Consider the following 21,573-nt stretch of genomic DNA (forward strand, 5'->3'; position numbering starts at 1 on the left):
AGTTTATGTTACTGACTTCGTCTGCAGATCTCTCCCTAGTTCACCAACAGTCTTAAAGTAATTCACTGTAATCTCCTGTCATATATATTCACCTGTTCTGCAGGTAAAGGTAACATATGTCACCTGATGGCATCAGGTAGCTGCTCACAGTAAACAATCTCTGTGACAAAGTTCTTCTATAAAACATAAGAACTCAGTAAACTTGTGCTGCTGTGTTATGTTCCTTAATTACAACAACTGTGACGCGTGTACGTCACTCATCTCTGCCTCCGGGAGCCCAAACTAATGAGTTTGAAATGCACAACATCCGAGAGCACTCAAGAGCAGGTTTTGCAAAGCATCTTGGGACATTTCATCGTCAATAATTCCCATAAAGACGAACAGTTCAGGTTTTTAAATACACATCTATTTTAATAATATAAATGACTTCAGGCTGATTGTATTCGTATTTAAAACACATTAGTGACATAATGATGTGGTCAGTGTGTTTCTGCTTCATAAAGAAACGACAGACAGAGCTCCACGCTGCCCACCTCTGTTCATCTCACGTTGTTCCTGTGATTGTGCAGAAGAGCTTTTAAATTGAGCGGTCATCAGCTACTGAGATAAAGATGTGGGCCATCAGCAGTTAGGACAAACAAAGAGGGTGTTACAAAGTGATGAGATGAATATATACTGCTATATATTATATATTATATTATATATTATATACTTCACTGCTTGCTGCTGACTGGAAACTAATGTCGTTGTGTGGGACATGTCTAAAAGCAGTGTGATAAGTACGTTGATTTATAGTGTCCTTTGTTTTCTGACTTTTAATAACGCACCTCTGTAGCTTTGTGCCGTTACCTGCAAAGGTGGAAGTTAATCCCTGGAAGGAGCCGAGAGTCTCTTCTGAACACGATGCGTCACAGCTTTGATGAGGACGTCTGCGAGCGCCCTGAAGCAGCTTTACAACTGTCCGTAAACCAATTTGTGATGGGGGTGTGTGTGTGAGTGTGTCCTCACTGGGAACCACTGGGCTTCAAGTTTCAGGTGAGAAGCAGGTGAAGGTTAGACATTTACATGTGATGGTTAGGGTTGGGGTACGGGGGCTGGGGGCGCATTATGTCAATGAGTGTCCTCACAAAGATAGAAGTATGCAGACAATCACACAGTGTTTTAGAACAGCATCCATGTTTATGTTGTGTGTGTAAACATTTAGTGTCATAAAGTTCAGAGTTCAACAGGAAGTCTGCAGTGAATCCAAAGCAACACGTTCACAGAGCCAACGAGCTGTAACGATGTGTGCTGCGCTGCTGCCCTCTAGTGACATGAGATGATCAAAACACAGTAACACTGCAGCACACACACACACACACCTCAACACAAGTCACACACACCTCAACACAAGTCACACACCTCAACACAAGTCACACACCTCAACACAAGTCACACACACCTCAACACAAGTCACACACACCTCAACACAAGTCACACACCTCAACACAACGTCACACACACCTCAACACAAGTCACACACCTCAACACAACTCACACACACCTCAACACAAGTCACACACACCTCAACACAAGTCACACACACCTCAACACAAGTCACACACCTCAACACAAGTCACACACACCTCAACACAAGTCACACACACCTCAACACAACTCACACACACCTCAACACAAGTCACACACCTCAACACAAGTCACACACACCTCAACACAAGTCACACACACCTCAACACAAGTCACACACACCTCAACACAAGTCACACACCTCAACACAAGTCACACACACCTCAACACAAGTCACACACACCTCAACACAAGTCACACACACCTCAACACAAGTCACACACACCTCAACACAAGTCACACACACCTCAACACAAGTCACACACACCTCAACACAAGTCACACACACCTCAACACAAGTCACACACACCTCAACACAACTCACACACACCTCAACACAAGTCACACACCTCAACACAAGTCACACACACCTCAACACAAGTCACACACACCTCAACACAAGCACACACACCTCAACACAAGTCACACACACCTCAACACAAGTCACACACACCTCAACACAAGTCACACACACCTCAACACAAGTCACACACACCTCAACACAAGTCACACACCTCAACACAAGTCACACACACCTCAACACAAGTCACACACACCTCAACACAAGTCACACACACCTCAACACAAGTCACACACACCTCAACACAAGTCCACACACCTCAACACAAGCACACACACCTCAACACAAGTCACACACACCTCAACACAAGTCACACACACCTCAACACAAGTCACACACACCTCAACACAAGTCACACACCTCAACACAAGTCACACACCTCAACACAAGTCACACACACCTCAACACAAGTCACACACCTCAACACAACTCACACACACCTCAACACAAGTCACACACACCTCAACACAAGTCACACACACCTCAACACAAGCCACACACACCCTCAACACAAGCCACACACACACCTCAACACAAGTCACACACACCTCAACACAAGCCACACACACCTCAACACAAGCCACACACACACCTCAACACAAGTCACACACACCTCAACACAAGTCACACACACCTCAACACAAGCCACACACACCTCAACACAAGTCACACACACCTCAACACAAGTCACACACACCTCAACACAAGTCACACACACCTCAACACAAGCCACACACACCTCAACACAAGTCACACACACACCTCAACACAAGTCACACACACCTCAACACAAGTCACACACACACCTCAACACAAGTCACACACACCTCAACACAAGTCACACACACCTCAACACAAGTCACACACCTCAACACAACACAACTCACACACACCTCAACACAAGTCACACACACCTCAACACAAGCCACACACACCTCAACACAAGCCACACACACACCTCAACACAAGTCACACACACACCTCAACACAAGTCACACACACCTCAACACAAGTCACACACACCTCAACACAAGTCACACACAGACAGCGCTGTTAAAATTTTAAAATTAATTTATTATATGTCTTTGTCATAGAACTCATTACTTGTTCATGGTTAACATACAGCCATTCATATAGAGAACACATGAGCTTTTTTATTCATCATTTTCAATTAACTTAGAAATGTACACTCTTCTTTGTGACCCCGCAGAGGAGAAAAATATCCTCTTTTCAAAAGTATCTTTTCTCATTTGTGTTTTCTCCCCCCCTGAGGGAAAAGCCCCCCCCCCCCCCTTCTCCTCCTCCTCTTCTCTCCTTTTGGATGAACGGATGTAGAGGCAGGGAACATCTGAACACACTGGCACAATGATGAACAGGCAAAGGGCTGATGTGCATTGGGAGCTGAACACCGAGCCTTTTCTCTTCTGTCTCACACACACACACACACACACACACACACACACACACACACACACACACACACACACACACACACACACACACACACACACACACGCAATCACAGACCCATCAAACCATTTCAAAATAAAAGCCCACAATAATAAACGACCCCCCAGAAACCAAATGAAGCCCCAACAATGATATAAAAAATAAAACTATGCGACCATATACAATCATCATCAGTGCATGGGGACAGGGGGGGGCAGGGGGTACAGGTTGTGTTGTTACAATGTAATAAGCTCACATCGTGTCAAAAATAAAAAATGAAAGATTTCTTTTGTCCTGCAAACATGTTTCATGTTTGTCAGCTGCTCAGGTCGGGACGGTTCTGCACAACGAGCAGAACATCCGGCTCACGCCTCCGATCTCAGTCCGGTCAAATCAACACACCATCAACACTTTAACTAACCCTCTCACATTGTAAACCGTATGTTTGTATTTAATAACACAAAGTGTGTGTAAAGCGTGGAGGGCTAAATCTGGCAACGTGGCGGGAGGACGGAGCGGATTACATGGATATGGACCTGGCAACCGGCCCTGTTGGTTAATTGGCTGCAGACAGCACGCTGCCCCGGGGACGTGAGGCCGGGCGGCAGCATCGGGCCTGCTGCCAGTCATCTGCCGAGGCCATATTGCTGACGTGTGTGTGTGTGGAAATATGTGTGTGTATCTAAGCATCATGGTGTCGTTTGTTTGTTTGTCATTTGTCCTTTTTCAAGGACAAGATGGACGGAAGGCGGAAGTGGACGAGTGATATGTGAGAGGACAAGCAGGGCGCCCCCTAGTGGTGTGTGTGTGTGTGTGTGAGTGTGAGTGTGAGTGTGTGTGTGTGTGTGGCTCCACTAAGCAGCAGAAATGAGCAGTCACACTCTTTGTGTTTTTCTCCTGAAATATGTTTTTTAAAAGTATTTTAATTTAAGTTTGTCGTCTCTGCACAAAGATGTTCAAATTTAATAAAGTTTAAAATAATTTTGGGGTCAAAATCCATCCAGGAAATGTTTGTGATGCTCTCGTGTTCTGAAACTGCTCAATGAAACTCACACAACAACAAACAGCAGCGACTGAAGCAAACCTGCTCATTAAGAAGCAAAACAAATCATAAGAAACAATTCCTGCCTGACGAGCTAACAATTACATCTTATATCAAAATGAAATACACACACACACATACACATATATATATATATATATATGTGTATGTGTGTGTACGAACAAAGACAAACATCCCTCCAAAGGTGCAATTCATAGTTTTACAGGCAGAAGTATTTTCTGCATTTCAACATGCAGCTCAAATAAAAAGCTTTTTCCAAACCAGATCATCTTTTTTTTTTTTTTTTTACATATTTGTGTTTTCGGAGGAGAAATAAAGAAGATTTCAGAGATAAAAGAGTTAAAAAAGCATCAAACCAGCACCTTTATCTGTCAGACAGACACAGAACTGCGTCCTGGGCTCAGGGCTCCGGCCCAAACCGGTTCTGAGCGGCTGAGCGACAACAAAAATGTTTTCTGGTCACACAATGGCGAGCCTTCATAGTGGTCACATAACAGCGAGCGATACAGTAGCTGACTGTTTCACCAGCAGAGGACACGGCCACAATCAGACCACAGTAAAACAAAACAGAGGCTGTACTGTGTGTGTGTGTGTGTGTGTGTGTGTGTGTGTGTGTGTGTGTGTGTGTGTGTGTGTGTGAATAAAACCCTGTAAGAAAAAAGAAAAAAAAAAGCAGTTTGTAAAGGGAGTGGTGATGTCATGCTGTGAAAGTCACGAGGAACACATGATGTCAGTGAACAACAGAAACACATGAAGGTAGAAGATGTGTGAGGTGGAAGTCTATTCTAGAAGTAGGCTTACACACACACACATTCACACACGCACACACACCACCTTAAAAAGACATTAAATATCAAGCTGCCAAGTGGATGAAGTTACAAAAAGTAGTACAAAAACAAAGTTAAATAGAAAAACAGAGCAACTCTTTCTGTTTCTCAGACTTTCACCAGAAACGATATAAAAACAGAAGAAACACAAAGTTAGAAACTTTACAGATGTGGGAGTGATTGTAGAGACCAGGTCGTCCTCCTTCCAGCTCTGATTGTGGGGAATTCAAACCCCTCTGGAGGCTCGCTCTCACCCCCTCACCCTCTCACCCCTCACCCTCTCACCCTCTCTCACCCCCTCACCCTCTCTCACCCCCTCCCCCCTTCATTTGCCTTTTTTCTAACCCCTGTCTCTGCCTCAGTCTGAGTTCAGGGCAGGCCGCTAAGGGACGGCAACTTTTCTGAGAATTGCAGGTAGGCTCAAGTTACAAAGTAGACACACACGCACACGCACACGCACACACACACACACACACACACACACACAGACTTCTGGGAGGCCTCTCCATAAGATGTAGGAACATGGCCGTGATTCATTAATGAATTCATGTCAAAGGGTTGAGGCCACGTTGGCGATGCGTTGTGATGCTGAAACAGGAGAAGACCTTCACCAAGCTGTTGCCACAAAGTTAGAAGTGTGTGTGTGTGTGTGTGTGTGTGTAATTAGGAATAACACACCAATCAGGATCTAGCATCTTCTGATGAAACCCCCACAGTCCCGATGAAGCAGATTAAAGGTCGTTGAGAGTTAAAGGGGAACCTTTGGAATGATTAGTCTCTTATTGAAGTTGATAGCATCTCATGTCCGTCTGAACGCACGACTTTTCGCTCACCTACGCGTCACTGCGTCCATCTGTCTCCGCGACGCCACACTGACTTTCATCTTTTAGATCTGCGGAGCCACAACATATGGACTCGTCCCACACCCACCCCGAAGCCAACAATCTGTCGTGTTATGAGTCCTGAGACACACACACACACACACACACCTTGCTGTTATAAATGCCAGACGCATTGTTTAGACAAAGCGTGACATGTTTCCAGGAGTCTCCTCAATCAGCATCAAGAACGTTTCCACTATTTCATCTGCAACACGGCTTCTAACCTGCTGCTCAATGCGACGTCTTTGCGATGGCAAATTATCTTCCATGCAACATTTACACGAGTTGTCTGCTTTAGTGAACAGAACTGGACCCAATTGATTTACTCATTAAAAAGAGCCATACAACAAAAAGGAGGGTTTTTTGTTGCAGCATTTTGGGGCTTCACCCAAATGTCCTCACGTATCCAGCCAGGAGGATACTTCCTCCACCACAGAACAATACAAAAGATCTGCACACTGGAATATTTCCTTAGGTAGATAATATGATCTCCAGCTGTTAAAGCTGCTTGGACCCCAGAACCTGTATATTTTCACAGTGTCTGTAACTCTGGATGATCTTGAGAATATGCGGTCAACAGTGTTCGGAGGGACTAACACTTTGGTAGAAGTAAAAACTGGAGATGCCTCTGTGTCGACGGCTCAAAACTAAACCTGGATACTGCAGCGCTGGAGGGAAGAGTTCTGGTATTTGGGTGAACTGGTCCTTATAACACCATCTGTAGGTTTGAGTCTAAGACCCACAAAGCCCTGAAATGCAACGAAGCACGAAGACGTAGACTTGCACTTGTTTTGGGCGATGCTTGTGGTTAGTAACACCACATACTTTCCAATCAGCGGTGACACATCGCTGCAGCTGCCGGAGTTAATGTGGCCGCTCCGCTTGTGGAGTGTGTTCTCACACCAAGAGAATAACAACGTCTACAGCCAAGATGACAACAGCAGCAGCTTTTCGTTGCCTGACGTGACGCCTGGTTTCTATTTCAACATCACATCTTCAGGAAAGTGTTTAGCGTCATTCCAGACGATGAAGGGAAAGTGGTCTTCAGTGGACTGAGACGGTACAGTTGGCACTTCTTCGTATTGTTTAAAAGGTTTGCACACATTCCAGATGCACGTAGGAACGACCAGAGAGAGAAACGATCCTCTCTTCCCCACGCCCCCACATACCCTCCTCCTTGATTTCCGGCCTGCCTGCCTCTAATGCTTCTTGGAAAAGATCAATCGGTGGAAGCCACAGGGCTGGTGAGGGGGCCAGAACCGTGAAGGCATGTAAGCCCCTTAGAGAGGCAGCCACTCTGCAAGCAAAACAACAGATGGGGGGCGGGGGGGGCACCACAGCCCTGGAGACACACATCTGTGCAGGAGACACACACATGCTCAATGCAAACATGTGTGTGTGGTTAGTGTGTGTGCTGACGGAGGGCTGCACTAATAACAGGCTGACGACTACGTTTACATGCAACAACATTCTGAATATTGGGAGTTTGATACGCTTCATGTAAACATCAGGCTGTGTTCTGATTAAGACGTGTGTGATGTGCAGATCATATTCAGGTTTCAGGATCTTTATTTAACACGTGATCACAATACGAGTCTCAGTCGGGGTTTTACTGCAGTTTGCTTTTGTTTTTACTGCTGCACGTCAACGGGAATATTCATGATGTTTGATTATTTTGATCTGTTTACTCGTCGTGCTTCGTCCAACTAGCTTCCTGTGTCTCCGTCGAGAGAAGTTTTGTCGAGTTTGAGAAAATAGAGCCGGTGATCATCGTGAGGTCATCCGGGTTCTCTCAGCGTGGGCTTTTGGGACTTTACATTTATAATAAGCTGCGTTATGAACTGCTGGCATGGAGTTTGAAAGACGTGAACGTCTACCAGGCAGCGAAGGTCCAGAAGAAAGAAGCTATGCGTTACGGGAACTGTAGGATCAAGTCTTTTAGGAGGATCATTAGTTAGTTTAGTTTCTGAAATCAAAAACTGAACGGACAATAAAGACAGCTGAGTGCTTTCCTAGCACGTGTTATCGCTTTATGGATTTAATGACAGATGACAGCAGGGCTACGATCAGTCAGACTGTCCTGTAACGTTTGTTTCGGCGCTACAAAATCTGAGAGTCCAGTGAGGTGCCGCCAACCTCTTTTTGGTTTTAACCCTCACGTCTCCTTTTACAGGGACGACGAGCTGCTTCTTTCATGTGGACGCTTTTCATTTCCCGGCTGCCATGACTTCCCCCGATCGTTCTCTGGGAACCGCGGCGCAGGGATTATTTCCAAAGTGTCTCTTTTTATTCCTGTTTCCCGTCTTTGCTCAGTCCCCGTTCCCCGTTCATGTTTTATTCCTGGCTCTAGACTTTCCTGCTCTTCATGCAGAGCGTCCGCTTGCTGTGATGAGTCAGTCAAATCAACGACGTACAAAAGCAGCACAGGTGTGTGCTGGTTAATGGGACCCGACGTGTGTGTCACTGCTCCCTCGCCTCTCACCCCATCGGCCGGCTGTCTCGGGTCGATGACCTCAGGCTGTTGGGGATCTCACAAATTTATCTAGGGGATAGTTACCATGACGATAACGTGGCAACAGAACGAGTGTAGGGCCCTCATCACTCCGTCACACACACGCTGTTTAAAAAATGCCGACATACAGGCTCGGGTTAAACGCTTACATGAACTCATGTTACGGACAGAGGACTGAGGCTGCACCTGGTCGAGGTTTGAGGCCTTGAAGTTGTTTGTTTTGTTGAACAACAGTTTAGATGATTTGGTTTTTAATTCCAGAGCGCAGCCAAATAAAATGGCCCAAAAAACAGATCCGATGAAACAGCGGGATTTTATGGTTCACAACCTTCATGATTTAACATCTGAGATTTAGAATCCAGAAGGTTTTTGTTCCATCAATCATCACCTTTCTTAAAAGGTCACCTCCACGCAGCATTGTCTCCGTCTCCTCCGTCACATGCTTAAAGCTTGTGTCTCTGCAGCCCCTGCGGGGTTTGGCTCCCAACACCAACAACACAAACCCCCAACAGCTGCCGCTGCAGACCGCGCTGCCATCGAGGCCGCAGCACAGACCCAACGCAACTGTCAGCCGCCTGTTGGCTAATCTGCTCTCCCCGCTATGAGCTGAGCGAGGAGCCGGCGTGGTGAGCGAGCGACAGACTGATACGCTCACACTAGTTTAGCAAAGCCTCAGCTTGTTTGTGACCGAAACACTCGTCGTACATTTCAAAGGGACTCGATGAGTGAGAAGGCTTTAAGGGAGGTGAACAGCCTTTTGTATCTCAATGTGCATAAGGGTTAGGGTTAGTATCCTCAGTCATCTCCTGGCCCCGCTGCAACTTATCAAGTTTCCTCCCCAAAACTTGTTATGCCTCTTGAGGCTCAGTTCACTTTGAAACAGCAACTAGCTTGAAGCGGAGGTAAACAATAAGTATGAAGCCCAGACAGGCGCTGACGAAGCAGATGGTGGATGCAGTCAATCTGCAATTAAAAGAAACATCAATGCGTTCGCTGTTTTCTGACTCGTCTGTCTGCTGCATGTTCAACTTTCTGATGCCCTTGACAAGACTGTAACAATGTGGGGGGGGGGGGAGGCTAGATGTTCAGATGATCTGTGGGCTCAGGGAAAGCATCGCCATGGTAACTCCCCTGTCCTGTCGAGACAGGGAGAGATGAGGCGTGAAGAAGATAAATATATCCTATTATTGAGACATTCTTGTGAGGATTAATGGATACACACCCAAAATAAAGTGAGAGCCAGAGTGTGTGTGTGTGTGTGTGTGTGTGTGTGTGTGTAGAAAGTTAGATTTCAACATGTGTGCCATAGAGGATATGTAGAGAAAGAACATGTCTAGTTAATGAGGATGAAGAGCAAGAAGCAGAGGACACTTAGCGGCCTGAAGAGAACGTCAGAGTCCAGGAGAGACACAGAAGTGTCGTCTCCAGAGACGGCGATTGACAGCTGAGGAATATTTAACTGAGACAGTCGCCAGCGTTGACCTGGTTTGAACGCTGCAGCTCCTCACCTGATGTGAACCCACCCACTCATCTCAACAGCACCCATCCCGTCTCACATACTGTACTTTAGTTTCCAAGGAAACAAAGTCATCTCAGCTGCTGGATAAACAGAAAGACGAAACTGAAGGCCGATCGCTCGCCGACCGGTCTCCATTGTTCTCATCGGACAAACAATAACGGGGAGTTTCATCCGTCTCGGATGCCATCAACGGGGCATGATTTATTCAGCGCATTCTGTAAGCTCTGAGGGACACACACACACACACACACACACACACACACACATCCCTGCAACACTCGTGCGTCAGCAGACACTGTGGGAAGAGGGAACGCTGAGAGAGCCTCCTTTTCTTTCCCTTTCATCACCGCTCTCTTCCTCCCTCATTACTCTCCTTTCTGTCTCACTTGTGCTGTTTTCCCATCCCCCCCCCCCCCCCGATGACTCGCTCGCTTTCTGTTTCCTCTCACTGATCTTGTCCCTCCTGCACAAACCACACACACAGGGTCTAAGGTGCATGTGGATGAGGGTGATTACATGAATGAGCCGAGACATCTCCAGCGAGTCATTCCTTTTCGTTTGGCAGTGGGTACTCCGGCGGGGTTTAATAGGATTTATACTTTTCTACTGAGATCCGAGGATAACGTATTATCTGAGCGAGTTCTGGAAGGAGGTCACCAAATATGACAGGAAGACATCTGAAGTGGGAGAGTGAAGTGGGATCAGCCGGTCCGTAAACTTTAGTAAACACAAACAGAAGAAAACAAAACAATTATTCACTTCCAAGCTTCTGGTCTCCAGAGGCTTCACGCCGCTGAGAAGTATCCCTCTCTTTACTTCAAAGCAGACCCTTTCTCTCAGACAGCAGGCACGTCCAATCGGCTCGGGTGAAGAAAGAGAGGACAGGGGCAGGGGGGACAGAAAGAGAGATAGCTTGCCTCCACCCCCAAAAAGGAAGGAATGAGGAAAACTATGATTTTGTTTATCCAGTGGTTGTATCCTCTCAACGATCTCTCTGTAAATCCACGGAGGAAGTGATTCAGTGTTCCCTTTGTGACCCCAAAATAATGATTTAAGAGATTTTAAAAGTTCCTGCAACATCAGTGCTGCCTGATGGAGATGCACGTAGTATCGCTCCAATGAGAGATGTAGTTCATCAGTACCGTTTCGCCCCCCAAAACCTAGTGTTGAGGCCTCACACGGGTCCTACTAGTTATTTTACCAGCTGAACGCCTAGCCCTCACTCAGTCCGGACACTTTGTTGTAAGGGTTCTCCAGGAGGTAGTGATACCTGTCATAGTGCTCCAGCATGTACTTGGGGGCGTACATGTGCTCTTTGGCATCCACAGGGGGGTATTCCTGAAGGGAGCCATCGAACCAGCCCCCCGTCCGGATAAGATCGCGGATGTAGTTGAGGTCACGCTTGTCCTCGTAGTCCCCCCACCGCGGGAAGTCTCCGTTCTGAGCCGATACCAGCTTGAAGTAGATCCCCTCGGGCGAGAAGCACCAAGAGCAGTGCCACCCGGCGAAATGGAAGGGGCTGCCCACGGACCACTGCACCAGGATGTGGCCCGTGTCGTTCTCGTACTTCCGGAAACCCGGCATGGTGTAGTATTCGCGACGGCGGAGCTTGATACCGTCATCGTCGTAAACGTCGCGGAGCATCCCCACCGTGCAGCCAGATACCACCTCGAGAGAGCCAAACTGCTTCCAGAAGAAACCGTACAGTGACTGGATGTGGGAAGAAAAGAAACCAGAGTTATAAACAGAGACATTTGGTATTTTCTAAACCTTTTATAAAAAACAGCAAAGAAAGCTGCATAAGAAATACAAAAAGAGACCAATTTCAACAAGCTGAATTAGCGGCGCTACCTTGCGCATATGGATGGCGAAAGGCTCGGTCCAGCCATCAAACAGCTTGAGGAAAAGGAGGCCTTCGTGTGCGGGGATTTCATCTGCGTCGTTGATGACGAAGACGTCGTCCGATCTGATGCCCACCACCCTTGACAAGCCGTTGCGTGTCAGGTAGGTACGCAAGTAGTCGTCAGCGATCCAGCCGTCCTGCCGACCGCCGTCTGGGAAGTGATCGAGGAACACGTACAGGATCTTGTGACGTATGTAGTCGTACGTACCGTTGAGGAGGAGCCGCAGGAAACTGGGGAGATTACGGACATTACAAAGTGAATTCTTTTATCCAATTTACAGCCATGTGTTGTGTTATAGGAGCATATCACATCACCGCTAACTATTTTCCAATGTTTAGATCTCTGGATGTATTTTACATGAATTCCTATTGGTTTCTATTTGGTGAACAAATGTGTTACTACTCTTGAAACTCCATCAGTACATTTTTTGGACTTGCTTCCTCGATTAGTCGACTAATTTCTTTAAGCAATTTGTCTTTTTTTAAGCTTTGAATGACTTATTTCCAACTTATGAAAACATCTCCAGTAAACACAAGAAGTAATGTTTTTACAGATCTATCGATTAAAGCAACAAAGAGATTAGTCGACACACTCGTACGAGTGTTGCGGACAGCCCTACCTGCAATGCCTTTTGGTGTAAAACACTGAACTGTGTTCCTTCACAGAAGATCTACACAGGGTACCTTTGAACTACGATAACATTGATGTTGATTGATTGGATTACATGACTCAAGCAAGTTTCAAAGCCGTCTTATTGATTTTACCACTTGAAGAACAGAACGGACGCCAATGCTGCATAGAACAGTAAGGAAAATGTGTGGAATTCATTAGTATTGGCAAAGAGCTGAAGCACAGAGAGAACACGGGTATCTGAGGGTCTTGTTTTACAAATGATGCCTTGCAGAAGAGAAAAGCCACCGTCCATGCACCAAACCGACTGGAAGAACAACTCAATTAACCTGTTGATATGCAGAGCAAAAGAGATTGTTCCCTGAATGTAACCACTTTCATGCAGTGTCACATCCTATGATTGAACACACCAATCTCTCCCTCCAAGGCTGCACGCAGAGTCAATCATGTTGCTCTTGTCATAATCTGCTGTAAAATTGCTCCCAAAAGGATTTCATGTTGTTGCCAAAGGATCTTCACTGTAATTGTTATTCAGTACACTGATACTCAAGTAGCGTGAAGGTTGGCTGTAAACAAAAACTGTAAGCTGTAAACAGTTACTACTCAATGCACCGGCACACAACTTGGCAAAAACGTGGGATTTTGTGTAATTTTTTAATTATTTTACTGATGAATATGAAAGTAGAGCATGAATGGGGGTTCTCCAGTGACCTTAAATAAAGTCCTTTATCTTTATTAAGCAGGGCTGCCTGATATTGGAAAAAACTGACATTGCTATATATTATTTTCTGACATAAATCGCTTAATTAAACAATACAGGAACGTCACCAGATGACGACAAAGTGCCTGTTTTTGGTCGACATCCTTTCCTTTCCTTTCTCCTTTCTTCATCCTTTTCCAAATAACTCACGTTGCGTCTGTTTTTGGAACCAAATCTTCCTTTTGGGTGTTTTTCTCCTGTTCCTCGCTCATTTTAAATGGTGTGGTCGAGACTATCGCGGCCTGCTTTGGTTGTTTGATAAATTGGTCAATGTTTGTGATTGGTTGGTCACTCGCTAGCAACAAACTGCGTGTGACCAAAAATCATTAAAATTATGTTTTATTGTAGATTACTTGTGTATTCATTTGCTTTACTTGACATTGCACGTCCTGCGATGAGACTACTGCGCATCGTGATGTCGATGCTGAAACGTATTGTTCAGCCCTAAGACAGACAGACAGGCAGACAGACAGGCACACGTCTTACCTCAGAGGCCGTTTCTCTCCATAGGCAGTAAAGTTGGATTCACAAATGAGGAAAAGATCGACTGCTTGGGCGAGCTCATGAAAGCGAACATGCAGCAGGTCAAACTCGTGGTTGACGTTGATGGCGTTGATCACCCTCCGCGGCGTCTCCCTGGGCGTCAGCCGCTCCTTGGTGGGCATGTTGGAGTGGTACACCATGGTGGGAACCCCACAGTAAGGTCCGTGCCACCCCGGCCGACATACACACTTAACCAGCCGCTTCCCGCTGCCCCTGATCCTGGTCTTGGACTTTGGAGCTATGGAGGGCTGCTGCTGGATCTCCAAAGGTTTCCTTTGCCCTGCAGCTCGAGCACCGTCCCCTGCTCCGTTAGCCACAGACCCCCCCGACTTCCCAGAGTACTCCTTTTGGGTAACGACTTCTGTCCCCTGCCTGAAACAAAGGGCTCCAGCTTTGGTTCGGACAAAGTACGCCGTTTTGTCGTGTTGAAGCTGGTGAGTGCGGGTGTGGAGGTCTCCCATGGATTCTAAGGGGTCAGGCAAATGATTCCTGAGCAACAAGTCCCGGTGCTCTTTCCCCACCAATGGGACCACTGGGAGGTCAGGCCCGGCAGGTTGGGCTGGGTAGCTGGGGTTTCGCGGCTTCAAGTGGTCTACAGGTCTCTCCTGAAAAGAAAGACAAAGATTAGGATTAAGGCTTCTATTGGCAGCACAAATGTGAGCCATGATGATGGAGGGAGGTGGTAACATTTTCAAACCTAATTACATTGGAATCCATAGTGGATGAATATATCGGTGATTGGCCGGTTGTTTTCTTTGGGCAATTTCTTTGTGTGATTTTATTTTTTTATTTTTATGGTCTGCATCCAAAGAGTGAGTGAGAGCGCTGCTTTCCTTCAAAGGGAAACGCAGCGAGTAGAGCCGGGACATTTTCACATCTAACTTGGTGAATTAAAGGGTTAATTTCGACCAACACAGTGTTTGGGATTTTTGGAACAGTGGAAAGAGTTTAAGGATGCTCCACCGTGAATACACCGGCGATCGAAAATCTTAATATATCGCCCAATACTAACATCCAGTGTATTCTTAAAGGGGGCCGTGCTTTGTACTATTGTCTACTGTTTATAGTAAGTTCTATACATAACAGTACCTTTCTACTTACCTCATTCGGAGAGTCTCCCCGCTGGTTCTCTTCTGGTTTCTCCCAAGGGTGAGGGGGAGCCGGCTCCTCCCTCACCCTTATCTCCAGCCCTGCGCTGCCAACGATCCCAGCACCTCCAACCATGACCCCCCCGATCCCTAGACCCAGCCCTCCTCCTCCCCCTCCTCCCCCAGCGCTCGCCACGGCTCTAGCTTTGGTGTCCGATTGGTGGAGCACAGGTAGGGGAGGGGCCTCTTCAGGGGAGGCGGGGCTGAGAGGGGTGGTGCCCACACCCTTCTCCCTCCAGAAGAAGCCGGTGACCATGATGAAGGACTTGATGTTGGGGTACGGGGCGGAGAGCTCACGCAGCAGGGAGACGTAGTGGAGGGCCTTGTAGTAGTGGAGGAAGGAGATGACACACAAGCCCACTGTGCACAGCAAGAACACCCGGTGCCGCCGCATTTTCATCCTGGACAGAGAGAGAGGAGGGGGCGGGGGGGAAGGGAGAGAAATTAAGAAACATAAGTCCAGCTAATATCAGAAAACTATTTCCATTTGGGAATATTCTCTTTATTCCTCTGTGGGCCAACCACAATTCACTTAAAAGTAATGGCCTCTGGGTTGTTAAAAAGCAATAGTCCAAACGAGGAAAGATGAAGGTGTTAGTCTCGAGTGCACACCTTCCTCTACAAGCTAGCATGAGTGCGACAATGTTCCCCAGTCTGTCTGTTGTGATCTCCATCTACAAGAAATTAGCTGAAGGGACATAAAAAAAGGGGAATAAATGTCGATTTTAAATGATTTTTAGATGCGAATGACGTCGGGGATGTCAGGCTACGATGACAGACTTCGCTTCATTTAATTATAGATGATTTGACATGAGTCTGGATCTTCAGTTCTCCAAAGCTACAGTGAAATTCAGATGTTTCAGACAGTAAAGTAAATGTATAATTTTATGTTTGACCTGAAAGGTGTCGCTCGCAGTGACAACCAATAGAGAATAATTATTCATTATTACAGTTCCCTTCAGCTCTACTGTGCTTTTTAGAATCTTTCAGCTCATTGTTTTGGTTTAACACCCAGTAACTATTTAGTGTCACTCTCAGCGTAACTTCGATATACAGGTAGATGTTTTCAGGGAAAAGTTCTGATAAATACACTGTGTGCTACCTGCCCACACGTGTTGGCGCCTAGTTGGTGAACATAGTGGAGAGCTTAGGACCTTAAGAAGCAAGTAGTTGGAGACCAAAACAAGGCTAAAAGGAAAGTGGATATTAGAACTATGTTCCTCACGTTGACAGAAAACAATTCTAATTTTGGATGTGTAGCAACACCTTCACCATGTCATTATTAAAATAGAGACTCCAACCATCTGAATGGGAGAGTCTCTCGACACAGGACGTCAGTCAAGGACCGGGGACACTCGGTGCTGACGCAGCACATGTGGACACATTAAGCACACACGGTGCAGGGGAATAAAGAAACGTCACAGAGTAAGGGGGAAGGAAAGAGCCGACTCTGCCAGTGACCTCCCATCAATGTGGAGGAGCTTGTTTAGCACTGACCCCCCCCCCAGGGTCTCCACTGCTGGATATGAAAGGGAAGGTGGAGAGGAGTGTGATGAAGGGCAGAGGAGAAGGGAGGTCAGCTGAAGATGGGGGAGGACAAAGAGAGGACGGTGGTCCAGTGGACGGAGGAGTGCGGCATTAACAGAGCGTTGTGGTTTCACAGCAGTCCGCACACGGACCTTCAGCCCGGGACAAGTCACTACAAGTCACGCGTTCTGAATCTGAAGTCCAAGTAATCTCCAAGTTTAGACCAAATCAAGTCCTGAACTGGGCTGTGTTACGTGGTGTTCAGGAACACATCGCTTTTGCTTTTTTCCATTTTCTTAATAGAAATAAAACCCATTTGGTTTATTTTCACGTGGACCATCAGTATGTAGACGGACATGTATCTGACAATAAGTAGAAGATTAGTCTGCTGCTTTGGTGTTGAAGTCGGGTTTTATTTTTATTTGGTCAAGTTGAGCGAAAAGTCTCCATCGAACATATAACAAGATAAACCTGACTCAGCTAAATGAGGAAAACATGCATCAAGCTGCACATTTAGATTTACACAGATGGATCACAAGCGGCAAAGATATTTCAAATTCCACCAAAAAAACAAAACAAAGATGATCACTTTGTCTTTGGCCTCCACGTGAGTAAAGTCCGTCACTAACAATCAGCTCTACCTCTTTGTTAAGCAACGAACACGTACAGTTCTTCACGTTCCTTCATAGATCTAATATCCATAAACCAAAGAGCATACTTTGTATAAACATTTATGAAACAGAGATGCTGTCATGAACGCATAACCTGAGTTTGAGTCCTGAGTGGAAGCCATGTTGTTGCTTAAAGAGGAAGCAGTCATCATGTGTGTGTGAGGAGGCGGCTCTGTGACGTGATTGGTTAGATGATGCGTGATGTCATGGCAGCTGATTAAGTGATGGCGAACTAATAATTGTTTTATTTTGAAGGTCCAGTATTTATGTTCACATGCTGAAGAACGCATTGAGGCCTTGTTGGTATAATTAAGTTAAGAAAAATGACACTTCGCTGTAGAGAACTGATCTGATTGGCCAGTTTGAACTGGGAAGGCGGGCTCTGTCGCTACATATGTGAGCGAGAGCAGCAGCAGTTGTGTTGAGCAGAATAAAGAACGTTTTGTTTCTTTGATTCATGTTTTTGTTTTAAGGCTACGTTAAGAAAACGTGTTCTCCTCACGCTTGACGCTCCACCACCTCACTCATAAACACGTTGATGAAGGAAGAAATATTCCCTCACAGTAAAGGTTTGGGAGGCTGAAACTAAAACAAATATATCTTAAATAACTAAAACATCAGTTATGTTCAATGATCAGTTATCAACTAACTGACGCTTCTCGGATCATGTTGTCGGAGGAGAATGTCTCACGCTTCAGTCGTGTTGTGTAACCACTTCATCTCCTCACCAAGATGCTGCACGGCTTTGTGGAATTACAAATGAAGCACAGATAATTGAGCACAATCATACGCAGGATGAGAGAGACGACATGATGGGATGAGAAGCCAGAGAAGAAGGAGTGAAAGGGAAAGAGGAGATGAGGTGGAAGCCGCTGGTGTTTGCCGTGTTACTGAAGCGCCTCCTCGGCTCCTGCTGCCACATCCTCTCTGCAACTCTTTCAATTCCCCACTATTATCTGTCATCTTCAATTCCCCTTCACATTCTCTCCCCTCGTCTCCCACACAGCTCGCCATGAAAGACAAAGAGGAGGAAGCGAGGGGCGAACAGGAGACTCGTCTCTCTTTCTCCCCCGACACAGAGAAAGTGAAAGACACGGCGACAGAGAGGGAAACAAAAGGGAAGCCGCTTTCTTCTTCACCAGAAATCTCCTCATACTTTTCTCTCATGTCCAGAGATGTCAGATGACTTGAGGAAGAGTCTCAGATTAGTGCGCAGAAGAAGGATGAAGAAGAAGCTCGATATTAATCCTGCACAGCAGGTCAAAGTGTTGTCACATGATTGTGGGATTTACTAAAACAAAATCCCAGTTTTACATTTGATTTTGTGCAGTTTATTTGAAATTGGCAGCTTTGTAGGAAATAAAAAAGGCAGTTAGCGTTCCAATTTTATTTATATATAAAGAAGACAAATTACAGGAAGGGTTAGATTCTAAAACACAAACGTATTTAGCCCATCACCCGTCACCAATCCATATTCAAAAGCACTTACAAACAGAGCAACCGCAGGCATCGTGAGGCGCTTTTCTGTGGGTTCAGGGATGCCCAGGTGCCTCTAAGCCAAGACATGATTGTAGAAATTATTCCAACATGTCACCAGTCGCTGCCAGTCTACTGTCGCACCCTTCCTCTCCCCTGCGATGCTGCCTGTCAGACAATGCACATGGACGGACATCAAGTCAAATAGTTGCTGCATGTTTGGTCACCTGTTCCATGAAGCAGGTTATACGTTACAGAGTACACGTGAGAGGAAACCTTCTTTACATTCATGAGCTCTATTAGTATAATATTTAGAATAATTTAGGAGGCATAATTGCTTTGCTCTTTTCGTACTGCGCACATGTACGTTACATACTAGCTGTGTTACAGAGTGCACTCTCTCCATGCGTTCCTGTTGCTCTTTGTGAAGCACATTTTAAACCCGCATGCATCAGAACAAACTCAGCTTTAAGTATCAACAAAGTATAAAACCATACAGCGTGTGTACAGGATACAAGTTCAATAAAACATGCTCGTTATATTCACCATCACGTGTCTCCTGCCTCCTCAGTGAACGATCCAGAGAAGTCTTGATGAGTTGAAGTTAATAACAGCAAAACTTTATCAAACGTCTACAAAGTCGTGCAGTACAACCCACGTGTGTGTGTGTGTGTGTGTGTTCTCACAGTGTTCTGTTATTAAACATTCACTCCATCATCAAGACTTCTCTGTTTTCAGGTTCACCGTGGAGGCAGGAGAGAAACACAAATGTTCACTTTCAGGGCGAGTTATTCGTGTGCTACAACAAACCGCCAGTGATGGTGAAGTCACAGGAACATGAAGCAGCGTGCAGCGGAGCCCCGCCCACTTCCCAACACCTTCACTTTCATACTTTACTGTGACAAACGGTGTAAAATCTGCTCACCAGGAGGCGGGGGGGGGCAACGCCCAGTGGCGATATGCCAGCCAATCATAACTGTGCAGCTCTGGAATGCGTTGAAGAGGAAAAATGTTCAGAAAAATACTTTCTGTGTGTTTTTAATTCAGGCCGGTTTGAATTCCTGTGTTTATACAACTGAGAACACACACACACACACACACACACACACACACACACACACACACACACACACACACACACACACACACACACGCACACACACAGCTTCTGTGGGAATGTTGTAGGAAGTTCAGGGACTGCACCGCTGGAGAGTTTAGAGAAGCTCAGACTGAAGCACAAACATTTAGTTTGGAGACCGAGAGGAGAGATAAACAACGAGAGAGAGGAGGGAGAGTGTGTGTGTGTGTGTGTGTGTGTGTGGATGTGGGTGTGTGTGGGTGTGTGTGTGTGGATGTGGGTGTGTGTGTGGTGTGTGTGTGTGTGGTGTGTGTGTGTGTGTGTGTGTGTGTGTGTGTGTGTGTGTGTGTGGATGTGGGTGGGTGGGGGTGTGTGTGTGTGTGTGTGTGGATGTGAGTGTGTGTGGGTGTGGGTGTGTGTGTGTCTGCTGCCATGGCTACAGACAACATATTAGTACATTTATCTTTTAGATTATAAAATGAAAGATGGATAAAATATCTGATTAAAAACCCAAAACAAATGCCTTTCAGACTTCATTTTCTTTCTCGCTTCGTACAGAAGCAGCCGCTCATCTTCATCTTCATCACAGCAGAACTAAGAACTCAAAGCTGCTTCTGAGGCAGTTGGAGCTACAGCAGGCGTCTCGATGACACAAACACAGAGCTGAGAACAACACCAGCGACGCGGCTGCTAATCAGCATCTCATCAGCATCTCATTAGCATATCCTACCCGTTTCCTTCATCACTTCCTGCAACCAACTGCCTGCTATGAGTCAAAAAAGGACGTCATTTACTGCAGATGATCAGAGGACGACAGACACAGACGTGAAGCTCTGAATCACATTCAATACTGAACACTTCCACATAAGATAAAGATTCTGTACGATGTAGTTCTCAGAGTTTACACATGTAACCGTTGTCTCAGACTCGGCACGCTATAAAAACAATCAAGTTATTAGGTTATCAACTAGCTCTGTGCACTATTTCACTTCATATGACCGGCTGAGAATCGCAAAGAGCATCATATTCATTCATTAATCTTTAACGTAACGGACGACCTCATTAGTTACAGCCTGGAACTGAAGAAACAAACTCTTCATTTCACCGAGTGCAACAAGAAAACTTCTGCACCGCGCAGAACACGGGCTTCTGGTGCACCGCGCAGAACACGGGCTGCTGGTCCACCGCACAAAACACGGGGTGCTGGTCCACCGCACAAAACACGGGGTGCTGGTGCACCGCACAGAACACGGGCTGCTGGTCCACCGCGCAGAACACGGGCTTCTGGTGCACCGCACAGAACACGGGCTTCTGGTGCACCGCACAGAACACGGGCTTCTGGTGCACCGCGCAGAACACGGGCTGCTGGTCCACCGCGCAGAACACGGGCTTCTGGTGCACCGCACAGAACACGGGCTTCTGGTGCACCGCACAGAACACGGGCTTCTGGTGCACCGCGCAGAACACGGGCTGCTGGTGCACCGCACAGAACACGGGCTTCTGGTGCACCGCGCAGAACACGGGCTGCTGGTGCACCGCACAGAACACGGGCTGCTGGTCCACTGCGCAGAACACGGGCTGCTGGTCCACCGCACAAA

At 46.4% G+C, this 21,573-nt stretch overlaps 1 protein-coding gene across 7 annotated transcripts in view; it reads right to left on the reverse strand.

Moving 5' to 3' along the window:
• Positions 1-5,648: 5,648 nt before the first annotated feature.
• mgat3b (beta-1,4-mannosyl-glycoprotein 4-beta-N-acetylglucosaminyltransferase b) overlaps positions 5,649-21,573 on the reverse strand; it is a 63,598-nt gene continuing 47,673 nt past the window's right edge. For 3 of the 7 annotated variants that reach the window (XM_029427310.1, XM_029427312.1, XM_029427311.1), the window contains exons 2-6: positions 18,911-19,065; positions 15,177-15,624; positions 14,019-14,680; positions 12,090-12,372; positions 5,649-11,948 (exon numbers count right to left, since the gene is read on the reverse strand). In XM_029427310.1, coding sequence (XP_029283170.1) covers positions 11,451-11,948; positions 12,090-12,372; positions 14,019-14,680; positions 15,177-15,624; positions 18,911-18,987 — 1,968 coding nt within the window. In that variant the 5' untranslated portion in view covers positions 18,988-19,065 and the 3' untranslated portion in view covers positions 5,649-11,450. Of the gene's footprint in view, positions 11,949-12,089; positions 12,373-14,018; positions 14,681-15,176; positions 15,625-18,910; positions 19,066-19,443; positions 19,687-19,822; positions 19,884-21,573 lie in introns of those variants that run through there. The other 4 variants (XM_029427314.1, XM_029427316.1, XM_029427313.1 and 1 more) reach the window with 3 other exon arrangements.

This window comes from Cottoperca gobio, unplaced genomic scaffold (assembly GCF_900634415.1).
Source record: "Cottoperca gobio unplaced genomic scaffold, fCotGob3.1 fCotGob3_30arrow_ctg1, whole genome shotgun sequence".
Classification (NCBI taxonomy): Eukaryota; Metazoa; Chordata; class Actinopteri; order Perciformes; family Bovichtidae; genus Cottoperca; species Cottoperca gobio.